Source organism: Epargyreus clarus, unplaced genomic scaffold, assembly GCF_041222505.1.
Source record: "Epargyreus clarus isolate Ecla_fem2 unplaced genomic scaffold, WU_Ecla_fem_2.2 ptg000027l, whole genome shotgun sequence".
In the NCBI taxonomy this organism is placed as follows: Eukaryota; Metazoa; Arthropoda; class Insecta; order Lepidoptera; family Hesperiidae; genus Epargyreus; species Epargyreus clarus.
The window spans coordinates 3,445,802-3,461,266 of NW_027332234.1; the positions used below are offsets into that span (position 1 = coordinate 3,445,802).

Sequence of the window (15,465 nt, forward strand, 5' to 3'; positions counted from 1 at the left end):
TTTAACACACCAGTAGAAAATGCATCAAACAGTAAGTAGACTCTTAGATCTAAGTTAAAGTAAGTTCGGACGCCTTAAATAGTATTTTAGCCTCATCATGCCTTTTAAACCAGAACACAACACCGCTTAATAAAACCTGCTATTGTAAGAGCAAATTCAGAAAGCAAGTACATAAAGTGGTCGTGCCTGATACTTGAACTAAGAATAATTTTAATTTATTTCAATTTTGTACGGAATCTTAAAAAAAAAATTATTTTACGTTACATTTAAATTCATATATTTTACCAATGCATCTTAATTATATTCTTCGACCATTGTCATAAAAAATATTTTATTGTTAATCATAAATTGAGCTGTCATTAACTTATCTCAAAATTACTTTTTTTATGTGATCCAAATGTATATCTTTACTTTATTAATTGCTTAATTTAAGCTAAAAATATACCAGACGATGTCTGAAATTTTGAAGGAATGGCTTACACAGCGACTCCAACGCAGTATTAAATGGGATGCGGAAGAATTTGGTGACATGATGAAAAATGGGTATATCATTGCCGAAGTGCTTCGAAGCTACCATGTAATCACCGATGAAAAATTTTACGTAGTTCGGACTGGTAATCACAATGAAGATATTAAGAACAACTGGAGAGTTTTAGCAATATGGTTGCGTGACATAGAAATAAATTTGAGTGACACGGATCTTAACAATGTTATGGAAGGACGGGGATCTACATTACTAAAATTGTTTTATCAGCTTTTTCTCCACTTAGATAAAAAAGATCGAACAGACTTTATTAAACAGGAGAGAAAAATGGTTTCCGGGCTTGTAGAGAAAATGACAAACAGGTTCAAAATAGGTCGAGTCGCCGAAGAGAAGGAACCGATCGTAGATGACCTTTCTAAGCCTTTATTAGATGAAAGACAATTTATAGAATGGCAAAGAAAAAAGACTGAAGAGGTCAAAGAGACTTACGAATATATGCGGCACAAATATTGTAAAACGCTTGCACGAATAAATGAATCTCAAACACCACTACGACCAAGTTCTCCTCAGGCTCGAAAGCTACCAGAGAAGGATAAAAAAGCCATGGATAATTTTGGTTTAAGATATCCGTGTACGTTTAAAAATTATACTTATGAACAACTACTTGCTTTAGAAGAGAAATCCGTAGAAAGAAAGAAAACTTTGGCAGATTCGGAGTGGTCGAACAAGTATTTGAATAATCTACATGTTAAAATGAACAAAAAATCTGATTCTGAAGAATTTCAAAGACGATTAAGTAACGCAGTTACTAGTTCAATGTGGGACATGACTGTTGCCGAAGAAGAATGTAACCTTGATACGGAGCTTACGAAAAAAGTCATGAAATTGTCACAATTTGAAAAACAAATGTGTACACAAATTATGGAAACAAAGCAACAAGCGCGTAATTTAGTGAAGAACAGGATTCAAGGCGAAAAAGAATTTGCAGAACAGAGAGCTCAGCAATTTGACCAATTTCTGGATAATATTAAAGAAGAAATTAATTTGGGGCTAGTTGAAATTGACTTTGAAAAGGCAAGGCAAAATACGTTACATAAAAAATTGTACGCAGAGAAAATGAAACGAAAACGACAACATTATTACGAGATCTGTTATGAAACGACGTTATCTTTAGTGGATTATGCTACAAAGTTTGCCTATTTTAAACGACTTATCGGCGATGATATCCCGGAACACTTCATACATGAATGGAAAATGTTATATTTTAAGAAACAGCCGGTTTTTGATATACTCGACCCTATGGAAAATGTTTTAAAAGAGAGAGAGGAGGACGAAGAAGTGTCACCACAAGAAGAAGAAATTATTAGATTGGAGTTAGACCGCCAGGATACTTTGAATAAGGGCGAATTTGAAGAGTACCATAATTATACAGATCCTTGGAATTTAGATTTTCTAATACCTAATTTTAACCCTGAATCTGATGAAAGAAAATACGAGAAATTAGGAATTCATATACTCGGTCACGTAGTTTATACACTGCTAGAAATGAAATATCCGTATCCACCGCCGAGACCAACAGCTGATTTGCCAGATTTTTCAGCAAAGGCTTTATTACGTGGTCTTCCAGACAGATCCATAACAGTAGCAATGCAGTCATTATTAAATTCCCGTAAAATACATGTTGTCCGCCTTGAAACAGCTATAAATTTTTGTTTGAGAAAATTTAAACTGGAAATGATTGGGTGTACCGATATTGATTTATCTTTCGATAAATTTATGGTAAATACACAGGATGACGATGAGAAAGAACTCATAAGACTAATGAAAGTTGAAGACGATATCTTAAATAAAAGCAATGAAGCCAACTTTTTAGCTATATCTGGACCCATACCTGCTAATGTAAAACAAACTCAAACGCCAAAAACTATTCCAGAAGAAGAGATCACATTGTCAATAGCTGCAGACCTTGGAAGATATGCATACGAATCTTTATATTCCGGGGATTCATTGACAGATCATCTTTTAGCAGCCATTATAGTGGAGTATCTTAGAAATCAACAAGATATAGACGGTTTCGTAATAATAAACTACCCAAATTCTTACCGCGAAGCCCAAATTCTTGAGGAGACGTTTTCGGGTCGTGCTCCACCAGATGAAGAGGAACTGAACGACACAGATGATATTTATTTAGAGGAAAGTATTTCCAAGCACCGAAAGATAGAGAAGGACCCGTACATAGACGTACGCTTTTCCAAACTCGTAAGTGACCCTCATAAGAAAAAAACGGATAAGCCCTTTGAAAGTTACTTTTCTTCTTACTTGAGGCTGAAAGAGACGGAAGATATTCTCCAGGAGTTAGTAGTTTGGGATTTAACGAAAGATAATTCAGAATTTATCGACCGATTTTATGCAACCTTAGGAATAAATTATAGTATGTACTATGAAATTATAGATAAGGAACTTCTTGCACAGATATGCAAATATATTATCGGTGATCTCTCAATGCCATTACAATCCTGTGATCGTCTATTTGGGGAAAATATTTTAAGCCTTTTGGACTTTCCTACTTCTGATGATAAAAGAACTAAATCTAAAATTGTGAAACCCGAGGTTTCTAATGGAAGATCAAAAGATAAATTAAGACGTGGTTCTAAAATGAGTCGTCTAAGTTTGAGCAATGATTTAGAGATTATAAAAGAACCCGAGGTACTTGAGACTGTACCAGATGAGATAGTTTCAGTACCAGAACAAGTGATGGAAGAGGAAAATATAAGTAACTCTACGATAAGTTTCGATGAAGTAAAAGTATTGGCCGGAGAAGAAGATTGGGTTTACGGTGACTTACCTATACCAGAAACTATAGGTCCGGCATTGGCAACATGTTGGGAAGGAATAGAAAAAGGATATATTCACGATATGGAACAACTTTTCTTTGCTAAGCGTTTACAAATGAATTGTGTTATACCATACACGAGATTCATTAAAGATAAAATGGAGCAAATAATAACTCTACCATCTTGTAAACAAGACTTGGTTAACGCTTTCCAAAAGGAATACAATGATTTTGAAAATGACTGGCGAGATATCAATTTGACTAAAAATGAGTGGCATTGTAGAGTTAAGGAATTACAAAATAGATTGTATAACATTTGTGATGAAAGAAAACTTAATGCCCAAAATCATAGACAGGCCCTTATCAACGATAATTGGACGATGGAAGAACTAACTACTATGGCCAACACATATATTTCTTGTTTGCAAACGGAATTAAATAGGTAAGTACGTAATTGTTCATTTTAAGTAAATATTTCGTGGTTCAAAGTGCTAACATGCAGTGTCCGGTCCCTGTTTTTATAATTGGATAGCAGTCTTGAAATCATGTTGGAAGTTTTAGAGCGGTTTGGCGATATACAACACCCGTATACCAAACTCTATTTAGGGATCTGTATTTGGTGGTCACACTACAGTGTGATTGATAGTGTTTGTAATCGCCTGAGAGAGACAGGGGACAGAGACAGGGGTAGACAGGGCGACATAAAAGTCCTCAAGAAACTTTTACTAAATCTTACGTCTTATGTATATCATCTTTTCTTATTTCTCTATATCATCATGTATCTTTACAAAGATGAGACCGTATTACTAAATTACTTATAATTTAAATATTGTTTCAGGGCGGTATTAACTTTTCAAACTTTGCATGATTTTTACTTTGCAATGATAAAGCGTTCACCACCTAATGAAAGATTATCTTCTAAAGAATTGTTTAAGATATTTAAAGAGTCTGACGAGGCTTCGGGAAGTAAGAAAGGAGGAGAAGATAAATTGTATCGACAATTAAAAAATACATTTCTAGATCTGCAAACAAAAAATATTGAGATTGACTTCAGTAATAATCCATTTAACGCAGTAATAGAGAACAATGTCAAGTTTGCCTTAAAAGTTATTAAAGACATCAATGATTCCTATAGATCACTTATAAGCAGGGAATATACTGAAATAGCTAGAATTGTACCAGCTGCAAAACGTAAGGATGAATCCACATCAGAAGAATCCATAAATGTTGAAGAAATTTTTAAACTAAATGCTCTAAAATGTATCGAAGAATGGACGATGGGTATTAATGGCGAAATGTTTAGAGCCAGTCTTCGTATCATGGCCTTACAATATAAATGTTATCAAGATATGAAATTATTTAATGACAATATATACAGAACTTTCATAGAAGTCCAAAATGATATAAACAACTATTATCTAAATGAAATTAAATCTGTCGATAGACTTTGTAAGTATCTTCAAATGGCTGTAGAAAATGCGAAACGAATACCCGAAAGTCTTATACTCGAAAACGACACGTTTGTTATAGATCCAAATCTATTGCAATTTGTTCCACCTGAAGCACCTTTGGAAGTCTGCAAAGTGGCTGAAACTAGAGACTTTAAGTTATCTCAACTAGCCAGGCTACGATCACAGCTTAAGATAGTTGCTCCCACGGGAATAGCTTTGCAACAGGCATTCATTTATTCCTTGCAAGATTTTATATTTTACGGAAAAGAATCTTGTCAGGGACCATTCTTCCCAGATACCTGGAAACGCTTAGATCCCGAACAAATACCAAAGTTAGTCTATTCGATTTTTGGCGAAACTGCTTACATCGATTGGAGAGACTTCTTAATTTATTGTCTGGATATTAGATACCCGACGATCGATGAATTACTCCAGATACGTAAAGCGTTTCGTTGCAAAGATCTTGAATCTCTGGAATTGATATCAAGAGATAATTTTATGAATGAAGTTTTATGGTTTGAAGATGATTTCGACCCGGATGATAAAAACGAGCAGTTAAGAAAGAATTTGGTAAAACATTTTTTATTTGAACTATTCGAAACTTCAGAAGATGTTATGAACTATTCAGCATTTTTACTAGCTTTTTGTAAGAGTACCAATTGTATTGAAGGTTTTGCAACAGTATTATCTATGGCAGTAGGCAAGAAGATTTGTTATATTCTAGAGGAATGTGAAGATGTGGTTTGTAAGTTGATCAAGCTTAAAAAATACAGGGATGATTGTTTGGCTTGTGCCCATAAGTGTACACAGCAATTCTTAGACAAAGTAATAACAAATGTTGTTAATACATGCGAAGGAACGACAATTGTAGAATTGGAGTACACTGAACCTGCACCAGAAACAGATAAAAAGGGTAAAAAAGGCAAAGGTGGTAAAGCTAAAAAAATAGAGAGTACTCATAGCGCGAGAGTGCCAAAGTTACAGAAGAGTATAACGAGTCGCAGCAAATTAACCCAATCTGCTACAGATGTGAAAACTACGTACATTTGTAGACCATGCGAAGAGGAAACTGAGCTTGTTGAAGAAAAGGTGGAAGAGAAAGAGGTAGTGGAAGAAGAACATAAAAGTGAACCACAAGAAGATCCAAACATTCTGTACGCAGTCAGTCAATCTGTTATATGGAATGTCTTGAACATTTGTTTACCATGGCACTTCTTGCTTTTGCCAGAAGAAAAGGTAACGCCGTATTTACAAGAAGTGACGAGTGTTATGAAGCGTCTAGAAAAAGATACTGATAATAATGATATTTATGTTTGCAAATTTGTCTCGGATCCTCAAATTTGCAAGATTTTGCACAAGGTGAAGAAATTTGCGATTGTAAATTTAGCTGAAGAGATACAAAACTTATAGAGAAAAAAGAAGAAAGATAAAACAAATTACAAGTCGATTAAATTTGCTCACGTTTTGTCACTTGGTTATTTATTGGAGATGTGTATATGTTTTCGTACGATAGGTAAATATGTTTATTTTCTTTTCATTATTATGTTGTCTGAATAAATAAACGTGTGAATTTATTTATCAATTTGTAATATTTCTCTTAAAATGCTGATGTATGCAACTGATTCTTTTTTTTATGTGTGACTTTACTAACCACGGTAGCTTACTACTACCTACTACCCAAGTATGTGAGTAGTTAATGTAAAATATAAATGATAATTACATTTTATTTTATTAAAAAAAAAAAAAAAAACGTTTTCAATTCCACGATGTCTCAACAAAGTTAACCCTTAATAAGTTACTTGGAGATTATTTGCCAAGTCAAGAATGAATTCTTTAGTCAATTAAGTCTATGTTCTCAATAGAAATTATGTTTAAACTTTAAATATCTTCAAACAAAACCAAAGATAAATAAATTGCTTCTACAATCGGTGAATTAATTAATCTGTTAAATTATTATTCAGACGTGAAAGAGGATCTCAGGAAAAAAAAAATTTTAAGGAAAAAAATCTTATTACCGAAACATACTTTACTTAAAAACTTTTTACAAAAGTATGCAGACTAAAACCATAGATTAGTAAAGATTACTCAGTCCTAACAAGAAAATGTACCCAGTTTTGAGAATTGAAATAGTTGCGTAAAAAAGTTTTGCCACGTCTCCGTGCTAAAATGTCCCTAAAATATTTGAAATAATTATTTATTTATTATGTAAATTACGTAGCATTGGTTATTTATTCGTAAATTTTCTCTAAAAATGTTTGTATTTGTCAAGAATTCAAAAAAAGAACTTACTAATAAGCCGTTTGTGGCTTCATTCAATTTCAGGGCGGCGAAGTATCTTTACTAATCTATGACTAAAACGAAAACATTTTAAGTACATTTTTATTACACATTGTGGTTAAAAGGGTTTACATCTGCCAGGAAGTGTGTGAATAATTTTCTTTTCGTAGAGTTGATGAGTACATACTGGACAGTATTGAGACCCTCCAACCTGAATCTTCGTTTAGCATATCTTAAGACACGAAGCCTGTAAAAAAAAGGTCTAATTGAGAATCTTCAATTAGCGTCCGTTTGGAAATCTCTTAAAAAGGATTTAAGCTTGTAATGATTAGTTTAAAAGAATATGATTAAAGAGCAATTTTATAGCGATATTAGAATATTTAATATGTACCTAACGATATAATATGCGGTATTAATTTGTTTTGTACAATTTTTGTAAGTAACATAAAAAATCAAAATATGGACAATATCACTATTTAATAGTGCAAAGTTCGTAGCGTAGGTTTGTCGTGTTCGTGTACATGAAATCTAAAACAGAAAACGAACAAGGTGTAGGGTAGATTAATCTACCACTAGTGCTTGTCACCATGATCCATATAACAGGGTCGAAACATCAACAATAACAAAATTAAAACCGTGTATAGTGAGTGCCCGTTACATATTAAATTGTTTAAAAAATTGTCGTGACGGTAGATTCTAACTAGTGTGTTTAAAAGAGTTATTTTCTAAAGTATTAGTACCTCATTCCATTCCGACTACTATTTCCATGTGGCAAAGCGGCGTATCTTGCTATCGACTGACCATAGCGTAGTACTGGGAATCTACTTGCCTGTAATCTAAAATGAAGAACATAAAACACTTAAGAAAGGATACAAGAAAGACAGGCAGTCGCCTTTTTTTATAATATAAGAGTAGCTGACGAGCATGTAGTCCACCTGATGGTAAGTGGCTACTGCCGCCCATGGACATCTGTAATCAACCCCAGATAGGATTAGATATTCCTACCTGAGGTCGGCCACAGATGCGCCGCTACCCCTGAGGACTAAGCTGGAACGCCTCGGAAAAGTATATCTCCCTTACCACACCCTTCAAATCAGATTATAGCAGCGTTTAACACTGCTGTTATTAGACATAAATAGGTGTGGCGGTGGTGCCGTCGGAGTCGAACCAAAAAGGCTTCTACCACCTTCACAATTATTTGCAGGTCAATTTTATTAATATTTTTCTTTTGTTTATTATACAAATTCGCTGTTCAGTTTTCCTAATTAATTTCCTTAGGGATTTTTCGTGAGCAATAAATTATGTAAATTGCTTGGATTATGAATAAAAATCTACCGGAACCGGAGGTTTTCTAAATATTCGAGTAATAAATATTTGTGTAATAAGTAGCCAATTGTTTGGGAGTTGGTGAGAATTTTTCCGGCCTTGACAGTTTTATTGTTTTATACTTAAGTATCGTGGAAAACAAGTGATTATCATTTTTCGCACGGTCAGGATAGATAAGTTGGAAAATTGAAGGAGAAAAGTAAGTGGGTAGTAGGTTGTAGGCTTATGTCATAACGCAGGAAAAGCGTTCCATTCCAGATCACGTATTTACTAGCTACAAGCGGCCACCCATCCAAGCCCTGGCCGTATCAGACGTCACTTCATTTTTATAGAACAGACAATATACATTACAAGGCTCAGCGCAGTTTAAGCTAGTAGTGTCTAAACTAGTCTATATTATATCGCCTTTATATATGTATATAGATGTATTTGTAGTAAGTAATAGTAAAGCCTACCAACCGTATAAACATGTCGTCGTCTTCAGCACCCCAATCCCAGTAGAGGTTCGAGTACCCATTGACAGCTTCGAATTGAGCAGGGGTTAGCGCTGTCACGCCACCAAACAGCTGATTGTATTGTAATCTGAAAAAGTTTCAGTGAGTCTAGCTTTATAAAACTACCTTTTGTTGTAGCCAACCTTCATAGAAAATGTCTTCCTTCAGCAATTTCCACCAATTTCCTAATGGAAAGAAGATTTTTTACTTTCAAGACTTGAAAGTAAAAAATTGAGAGGAGGTTGAAAGTAAAAAATATTTAGGTACCTACTTAGTAACTGCTTCTTTAGAAATGAAAATTGGATTTTGAAATGAATTTCAACTTAATGACTCAACCTGTCTATAAATGGAATTATATATTTTCTGAGAGACAACATACCTATGCGTGTCTCCTTACCACCTGAAACCAGAACACAACACTCATTAATAGTGAACTTGTTGTATTAAATACGGTACCTGTATCCATTTGACTCTACAGCTGATGACATGTGGGTAGGTTTCCGTGGACAGGAGTACAGGATCCTTTCGTCCAGCGGCAGCAGGTCCACGTCGTGGAACACCAGGCAGTGCCAGTCACCGTACCGCTGGCTCTCCAAGAAACCAACGTTGTATAGCGATCCCTTGTTGAACTTCTTTGTTCCTGTTCTCGTATGGATTTAAGAATTGATGATAAAAAAATAAATACATAAAATAAACGCATTTTACACTCACAGCCCCACACTAGGATTTCCTGTATCGTGGGTGCCATCGACACACACAAAGACGAATGCACAAACTCAGACCCAGAACAGGTATCTAAATTCATCATTCAGATATCTGTCTGGCCGGGGATCGAACCAGGAACCCTTTGCGTGTCAGATAGAAGTAATGAAGGTTTGGTGTTCTAACAAGATCTTTCTCGAATTATTTTAAATTTACTTAACAACCAAGTGAAATATAAAATGTAGCTGGTGCTTACTTAATTACATATTTGTAGGTATTTTGTAATATTGTGGTCTGGAGTCAGCAATATATTATTACTATGGTAGAATCTTTATAGTTCGACTCCGGCAGCACCACTGTCGCGTCTATTTCTGTCTAACAGCAATGTTAAGCGTTGCTGTTATTAGACAGGAATAGGGTACTTATCTGGGGTTGATTACAGTTGTACATGAGCGGCAGTAGCCACCATCAGGTGGACTGCATGCTGGTTTGTTACTCTTTTATTATATGAAAAAAAAAAACTGTGAGAGATGTATAAAAAGAGAATTGAACTTACCAAACTGTTCAATAACAAATATACGATACTCCAACAGCTGTTTCTTCAGAAATGTGTGCATGTGATTCAAGAAGATTATCAAGTTTCGTTTACGATTTCTGGAACAATTTGTTGATCTGTGTTTATGAAAGATCTGGATCTATTATATAATAGAGACAGATCTTTCAAGTGTATGCGTAGTGGCAGTGTGCTTGTATTATTTTTTCTTCATTTTTTAGGATTCCATACCAAAGGGTAAAAACGGAAACCTATTAATACCTAAGCCACGGATGTCTGTTCACCTGTTACAAGGTAAAAATGGAAATTTGCTGGTACAAACCCTTCGCGTGCGAGCTCGACTCGCAATTGGCCAATTATTATAGAATAGGAGTAGGAAAAAAGAATTAGGTGCATCTGTCGGCGAGTATCATCACGTTGCTGCCCATATATTTATATATATATATATATATATATATATATATATATATATTATGTAGTCAAACCCAGATAGGATGAGGTCTTACTTGATTATTTCCTCCTGAAGATTAAATTGAAATGTTTTGTATAAGTGCCACTTTTTTACCAACGCAACCTTCTTTACCACACAGCAACACTTAACATTATTGTTATTAGGCTTTGCGGTAGTGCCTCCGGAGTCGAACCACAAAGGGTGGTTACCCCACCGTATGTTCTGTAACTCTCCTAACCTTATATGTTAAACTGCCAAAGATAAAAAATATACATACATTATATTTACATACATACATAAATAAACCCGAAAAACGTTATTCTCTCCAGGCAAAAATCTCACAACCTGTATAAAAAACCCTCTCTTAGCGTTACTGTAATACGAAAACAGTACTTACCTATAGGGCACTAAAACGGCTACCTTATGCCTGGCTCGGCAATTTGTAGGCGCGTAAAATCCACCCCGTATTTCAGGGTACTTTGCCTCCACCCACTTCAATTCCAGCTCTGTTTTATTAACTAATATCGGCCCTAGGAGCAGACAGTGATGGATTGGACTAAGGTAGAAAACGTGTTTGTAGAATGCAAAATGTGGCCGGTTTAACAGCAAATATTGGTGTGGGAAGCTTATTAGCAATTCAGACTTTTGGAGTGTTAATGAGGTCATTTGTTTATGTAAGTCGAATGTTAATAAATTTCTTAAGTACTAAAACTATAGTTATTATAGGTTTATTATTTCTTTTAGGTTGGCCGATTGCTAGTTAAATAATTAATAAAAATAAAAAATTCTAAAAGTTTATAATAACGGGCTAAAAAGAAGATGATCATTTAAAATAAAACAAATTAGCACATTGGTAAGATTAATAAATGTGTTTACAGTTCATCTAAAATTTGAAAAATAATTTGGCGTTGTCTGCACCCCATGTTTTTGTTTCACATTTTTTCACGTACTGGGTTTGAATACTCAGCCAGTATTCGAACCCAGGACTGGATGTTAGACCTATATGCAGAACGCCAATACTGTTAGGTAATCTAAAATTCTTATTTTTAGCTTCGGATTCCTATTTTAAGTACACAGTTAACATATCCAAAATGTATCTATGTGACGTTATGAGTACTTCCATACCTAGTGTTGTGATGTTTAGTTTACAAATTAGCGTATTTTTAGAGTAACTGGGCATGTCCTTGTTGCCTGAAAAGTAGACAATTTATTACGATCATATTATATAACAAATATACACTCAAATATAATAGAAATAATCTTGAAAGGTCAGTATGGTTTGACCAGGGAGGTAACAACGTTACACCCATTTCTACCCTACTGAGGTAATGGTCACCGTCCATGAGGTAGACCGCAAGTTATTCAATCTTATAAGAAAAACAAAAAGGTGCATGACTAAAACCATTTTTAAAAGTTTACCTATTCTTTTAAATCGATGTTTCATCCTCTTGAACCAGTCATAGGTGGTGACAAATCTACCTGAAAATAGAATAAATGCAAAACATAATACAAATACAAGTATTTAGTTAAATAGATTAGGTTAGGTTAGGTTACAATTAACATAAAATGAATTTAAATTTGAACTTACCCGAATATCTATTCGAATCCATTAGGGTTGTGGTTCTTCTTAATTTAAATTTTAAAAGTTTCCAAGTAGTAGAATGGTTATAATGATATTTGTAATTGAAGTATATTAACACAAAAACTATAACAATAATCGAAATGTGCTTTAACAAACGTTTTAATTCTTTCTTCGTAACGTTTAAAGTTGTCTCCCAAATACACCACAAACCACATTGCAAGATGAACGATTCTTTGTTTGTTATATTGGCAGCCATATTACTTTTTTCTTTCCTACTAATTTATACCATTCAATCTAAAAGTAACGTAATCCTTTCACCGTTCAGCCATATCCAAACCCTTTTCAAATTAATTTCCTTATCTCCACTTATTATACACGTTATTTTACAACAAATATTATTTTTCGTCTGTTCTTAACATATGAATAGAGCGTTATACTTATCAGCGATGCTTATAAGCATATTTTGAGACATTATATTTAAAAGAATTGTTATGAAGTTGACTGAACCGTTGGTGGAATTTTTGGGAAGTTTATATTTATGTTTCATAAACGATACAAATACACATACATATACTTATATACGATAAGTTGTCTGTTTGTATTGCAAGTAGAGAGTAGTAGAGTACCTCTACGTATACTTGCGGATAAGACCATGTAAATGATTTATGAAAAGTATCGATTTTCATAATGCTATTAGGATTTTCAAGGTCTCTAACCGATTGCGAGTGCCGAGTAAAAGACACTTGAAAGTAGGTTAATAGAAGAATCAATACTCATACCTTGGTTACTGCCGCCCATGGACATGTATTCAACCCCAGATAAGATTTGACTTTCCTGAGGTCAGCCAGAAATATGTAGCTGCCCGTGAGGACTAAACTGGAACGCCTGTAATACGCATATCTCCCTTAACACACCCTTCAAACCAGGACATCGCAGCGCTTAACACTATTGTTATTAAGCAGAAATAGGTATTTTTTTTTTGGGGGGAAAGCTTCGAAAGGTGCCCGGTGCCGTGGGAGCGGCCGTGGGAAACAGAGTTATTGGGATTCTTACCGCACTAAAACCCCCCCGGTGGCCGTCCTCGGCGCTGCGTAAAGTACTCCGGGATCTCCAGAGAAAATAGGAGAAAGAGGAGGAGGAAATAGGTGTACCGGTGCCATTGAATTGGAACCATAAGGTGATCTTCCACCTTCAATCCTAATAGGATGAGTTACTTAGCTACAAACTTGTTTGGTGTTGGCGTTCGCATTTGAATATAAACGAGATCTCTCTCAATAACAAATCGTGGAGATTAGCATTGAATTCACGGAACACTTTGAATGGTTCTCACAATACGTCTATACAAATAGAATTGAAAAGGTGTCTACGTTTTAATATACTAAAGGTTACCTTTGCAAATGAGTTTACAACCAGATGCGCCGCTGCTTTTTTATTATATAGGAGTAGCAGTCGAGCTTGCATCATCTGATGGCAATCGGCATCTGATGGATGGTAATAACATTCGATTCCTAAGGTCGGCCACAAATGCACAGCTACGCCTGAGAACTAAGCTCGAACGCCTCGGAAAAGTATAACTCCCTTATGACACCCTTCAAATCAGAAAGCAGCAGCGTTAACACTGTTGGTATTAAGCAGAAATAGATGTGTCGGTGGTGCCGCTGGAGTCGAACCAAAGGGGGTTCTACCACCTAATAATTCTAAGATATTGTCTTACCCGTTTTGATAGCCCGAGTTTATATCTAGCTAGTTTAGTGAAGCAGTGATACCCTAGTGGTTAAGAAACTCGGCCTCTCGATCGAGGGGTCGAGGTTCAAATCCCAGGCACGCACCTCTGATTTGATTCAAAAGTTATGTGCGTATTAGATTTTAATTATCACTTGCTAAACGGTGAAGGAAAACATCGTGAGGAAACCTGCATACCTGAGAGATTTATAAAAAAAAATCTCAAAGGTATGTAAAGTCTACCAATACGCACTTGGCCAGCGCGGTGGACTATGGCCTAATCCTTCTCATTATGAGAGGAGACCCGTGCCCAGCAGTGGGACATGTTTGTTCTCTGTAGATATAAATGTACTATGAAGAGGCCTGCAGTCTGACAAGCACTTGCGTCTAGATACTCTAGACATACTATATTTTTTTTTTTTTTTTATAATATGAGAGTAGCAGACGAGCATGCAGTCCACCTGATGGTAAGTGGCTACTGCCGCCCATGGACATCTGTAATCAACCCCAGATAGGATTAGACATTCCTACCTGAGGTCGGCCACAGATGCGCCGCTACCCCTGAGGACTAAGCTGGAACGCCTCGGAAAAGTCTATCTCCCTTACCACACCCTTCAAACCGGAACACAGCAGCGCCTAACACTGCTGTTATTAGGTAGAAATAGGTGTGGCGGTGGTACCGCCGGAGTCGAACCTCAAAGGGTTCTACCACCTTCAAATATTTTTCCTAATTTACATTTATTTGTAAGCAAGCCTCGTAATCGCAGACGAGAGCCATTGTGCTCCAACAAATTGCGGTGATTAGCGAATCCGTGGATCGTCTGTAACGATTACAATTGCCTATTGAAATTCAGATTTCCAGTCGTTATTTGTAAGCGGTTTATGTCTTATGGTTGATGTTATTTCTATTAGCATGAGATTTCGGCTATGTAAGTTAAACGTTAAACGTTAAACGTTAAACGTTAAACTTTAAACGCTTTCTACACTCACAGCCCCACACCACTAGGATTCTCTGTGTCGTGGGTGTCATGCACACACACATAGACAAATACACAAACACCCAGACCCAGAAATAGAAATCTAAATTTACCATTTAGATATCTGTCTGGCCGGGAATCCAACCCGGGACCCTCTGCGCGTCAGACCGGCATGGTAACCGTTTCGCCACGCGTGTCGTCGCTAGTTGTGATCTAACAATGCAAATCGGAGCTGCATGGATACCTACATAGGTATATTAGTTAGTCGCAATTAACAATTTTCCATCAAAACGCAGTACGGCTTCAGGCTAGGAGTAGGTGTTGTGGTGGTACCGTCGGGACCGCGGACAAGTGCTATTAGTGTATCCGTGGACCTGACAAAGGGCGTCCAGAGGAACACCACAAGGTTTTAACTTGTAGGAGTCCGGCATATGTTGTCCGCTGCCCTCGCGGCTGAGAGGTATGCAGGGTTTCTCCACAAAAAGAAGCTGTAGCGGTGCTACCGCCCTGGGCGAACCATACTCACTGTATACCATCTTTTAAATTTACCCTACCCATATAATATTTTGGCAATTATAGCTATTATGGTACTTTTGTTGATTTTATTTCAAAT

General features: G+C 35.9%; 2 protein-coding genes across 2 annotated transcripts; one reads left to right on the top strand and one right to left on the bottom strand.

The window, feature by feature from the left end:
- The first annotated feature begins 348 nt into the window (after positions 1 to 348).
- Positions 349 to 6,342, top strand: LOC140754031 (sperm flagellar protein 2). Its single transcript, XM_073088936.1, has 2 exons — positions 349 to 3,759; positions 4,156 to 6,342. The coding sequence occupies exons 1-2, from the start codon at positions 452 to 454 to the stop codon at positions 6,176 to 6,178; spliced, it is 5,331 nt and encodes a 1,776-aa protein (XP_072945037.1). The 5' UTR covers positions 349 to 451; the 3' UTR covers positions 6,179 to 6,342.
- A 1,436-nt stretch (positions 6,343 to 7,778) lies between these two features.
- LOC140754077 (beta-1,4-galactosyltransferase 4-like) lies at positions 7,779 to 12,052 on the bottom strand. Its single transcript, XM_073088989.1, has 7 exons — positions 11,991 to 12,052; positions 11,697 to 11,762; positions 10,969 to 11,101; positions 10,129 to 10,221; positions 9,322 to 9,510; positions 8,831 to 8,953; positions 7,779 to 7,881 (listed from the first exon to the last, which is right to left on the bottom strand). The coding sequence occupies exons 1-7, from the start codon at positions 12,013 to 12,015 to the stop codon at positions 7,779 to 7,781; spliced, it is 732 nt and encodes a 243-aa protein (XP_072945090.1). The 5' UTR covers positions 12,016 to 12,052.
- Between the last annotated feature and the right edge of the window lie 3,413 nt (positions 12,053 to 15,465).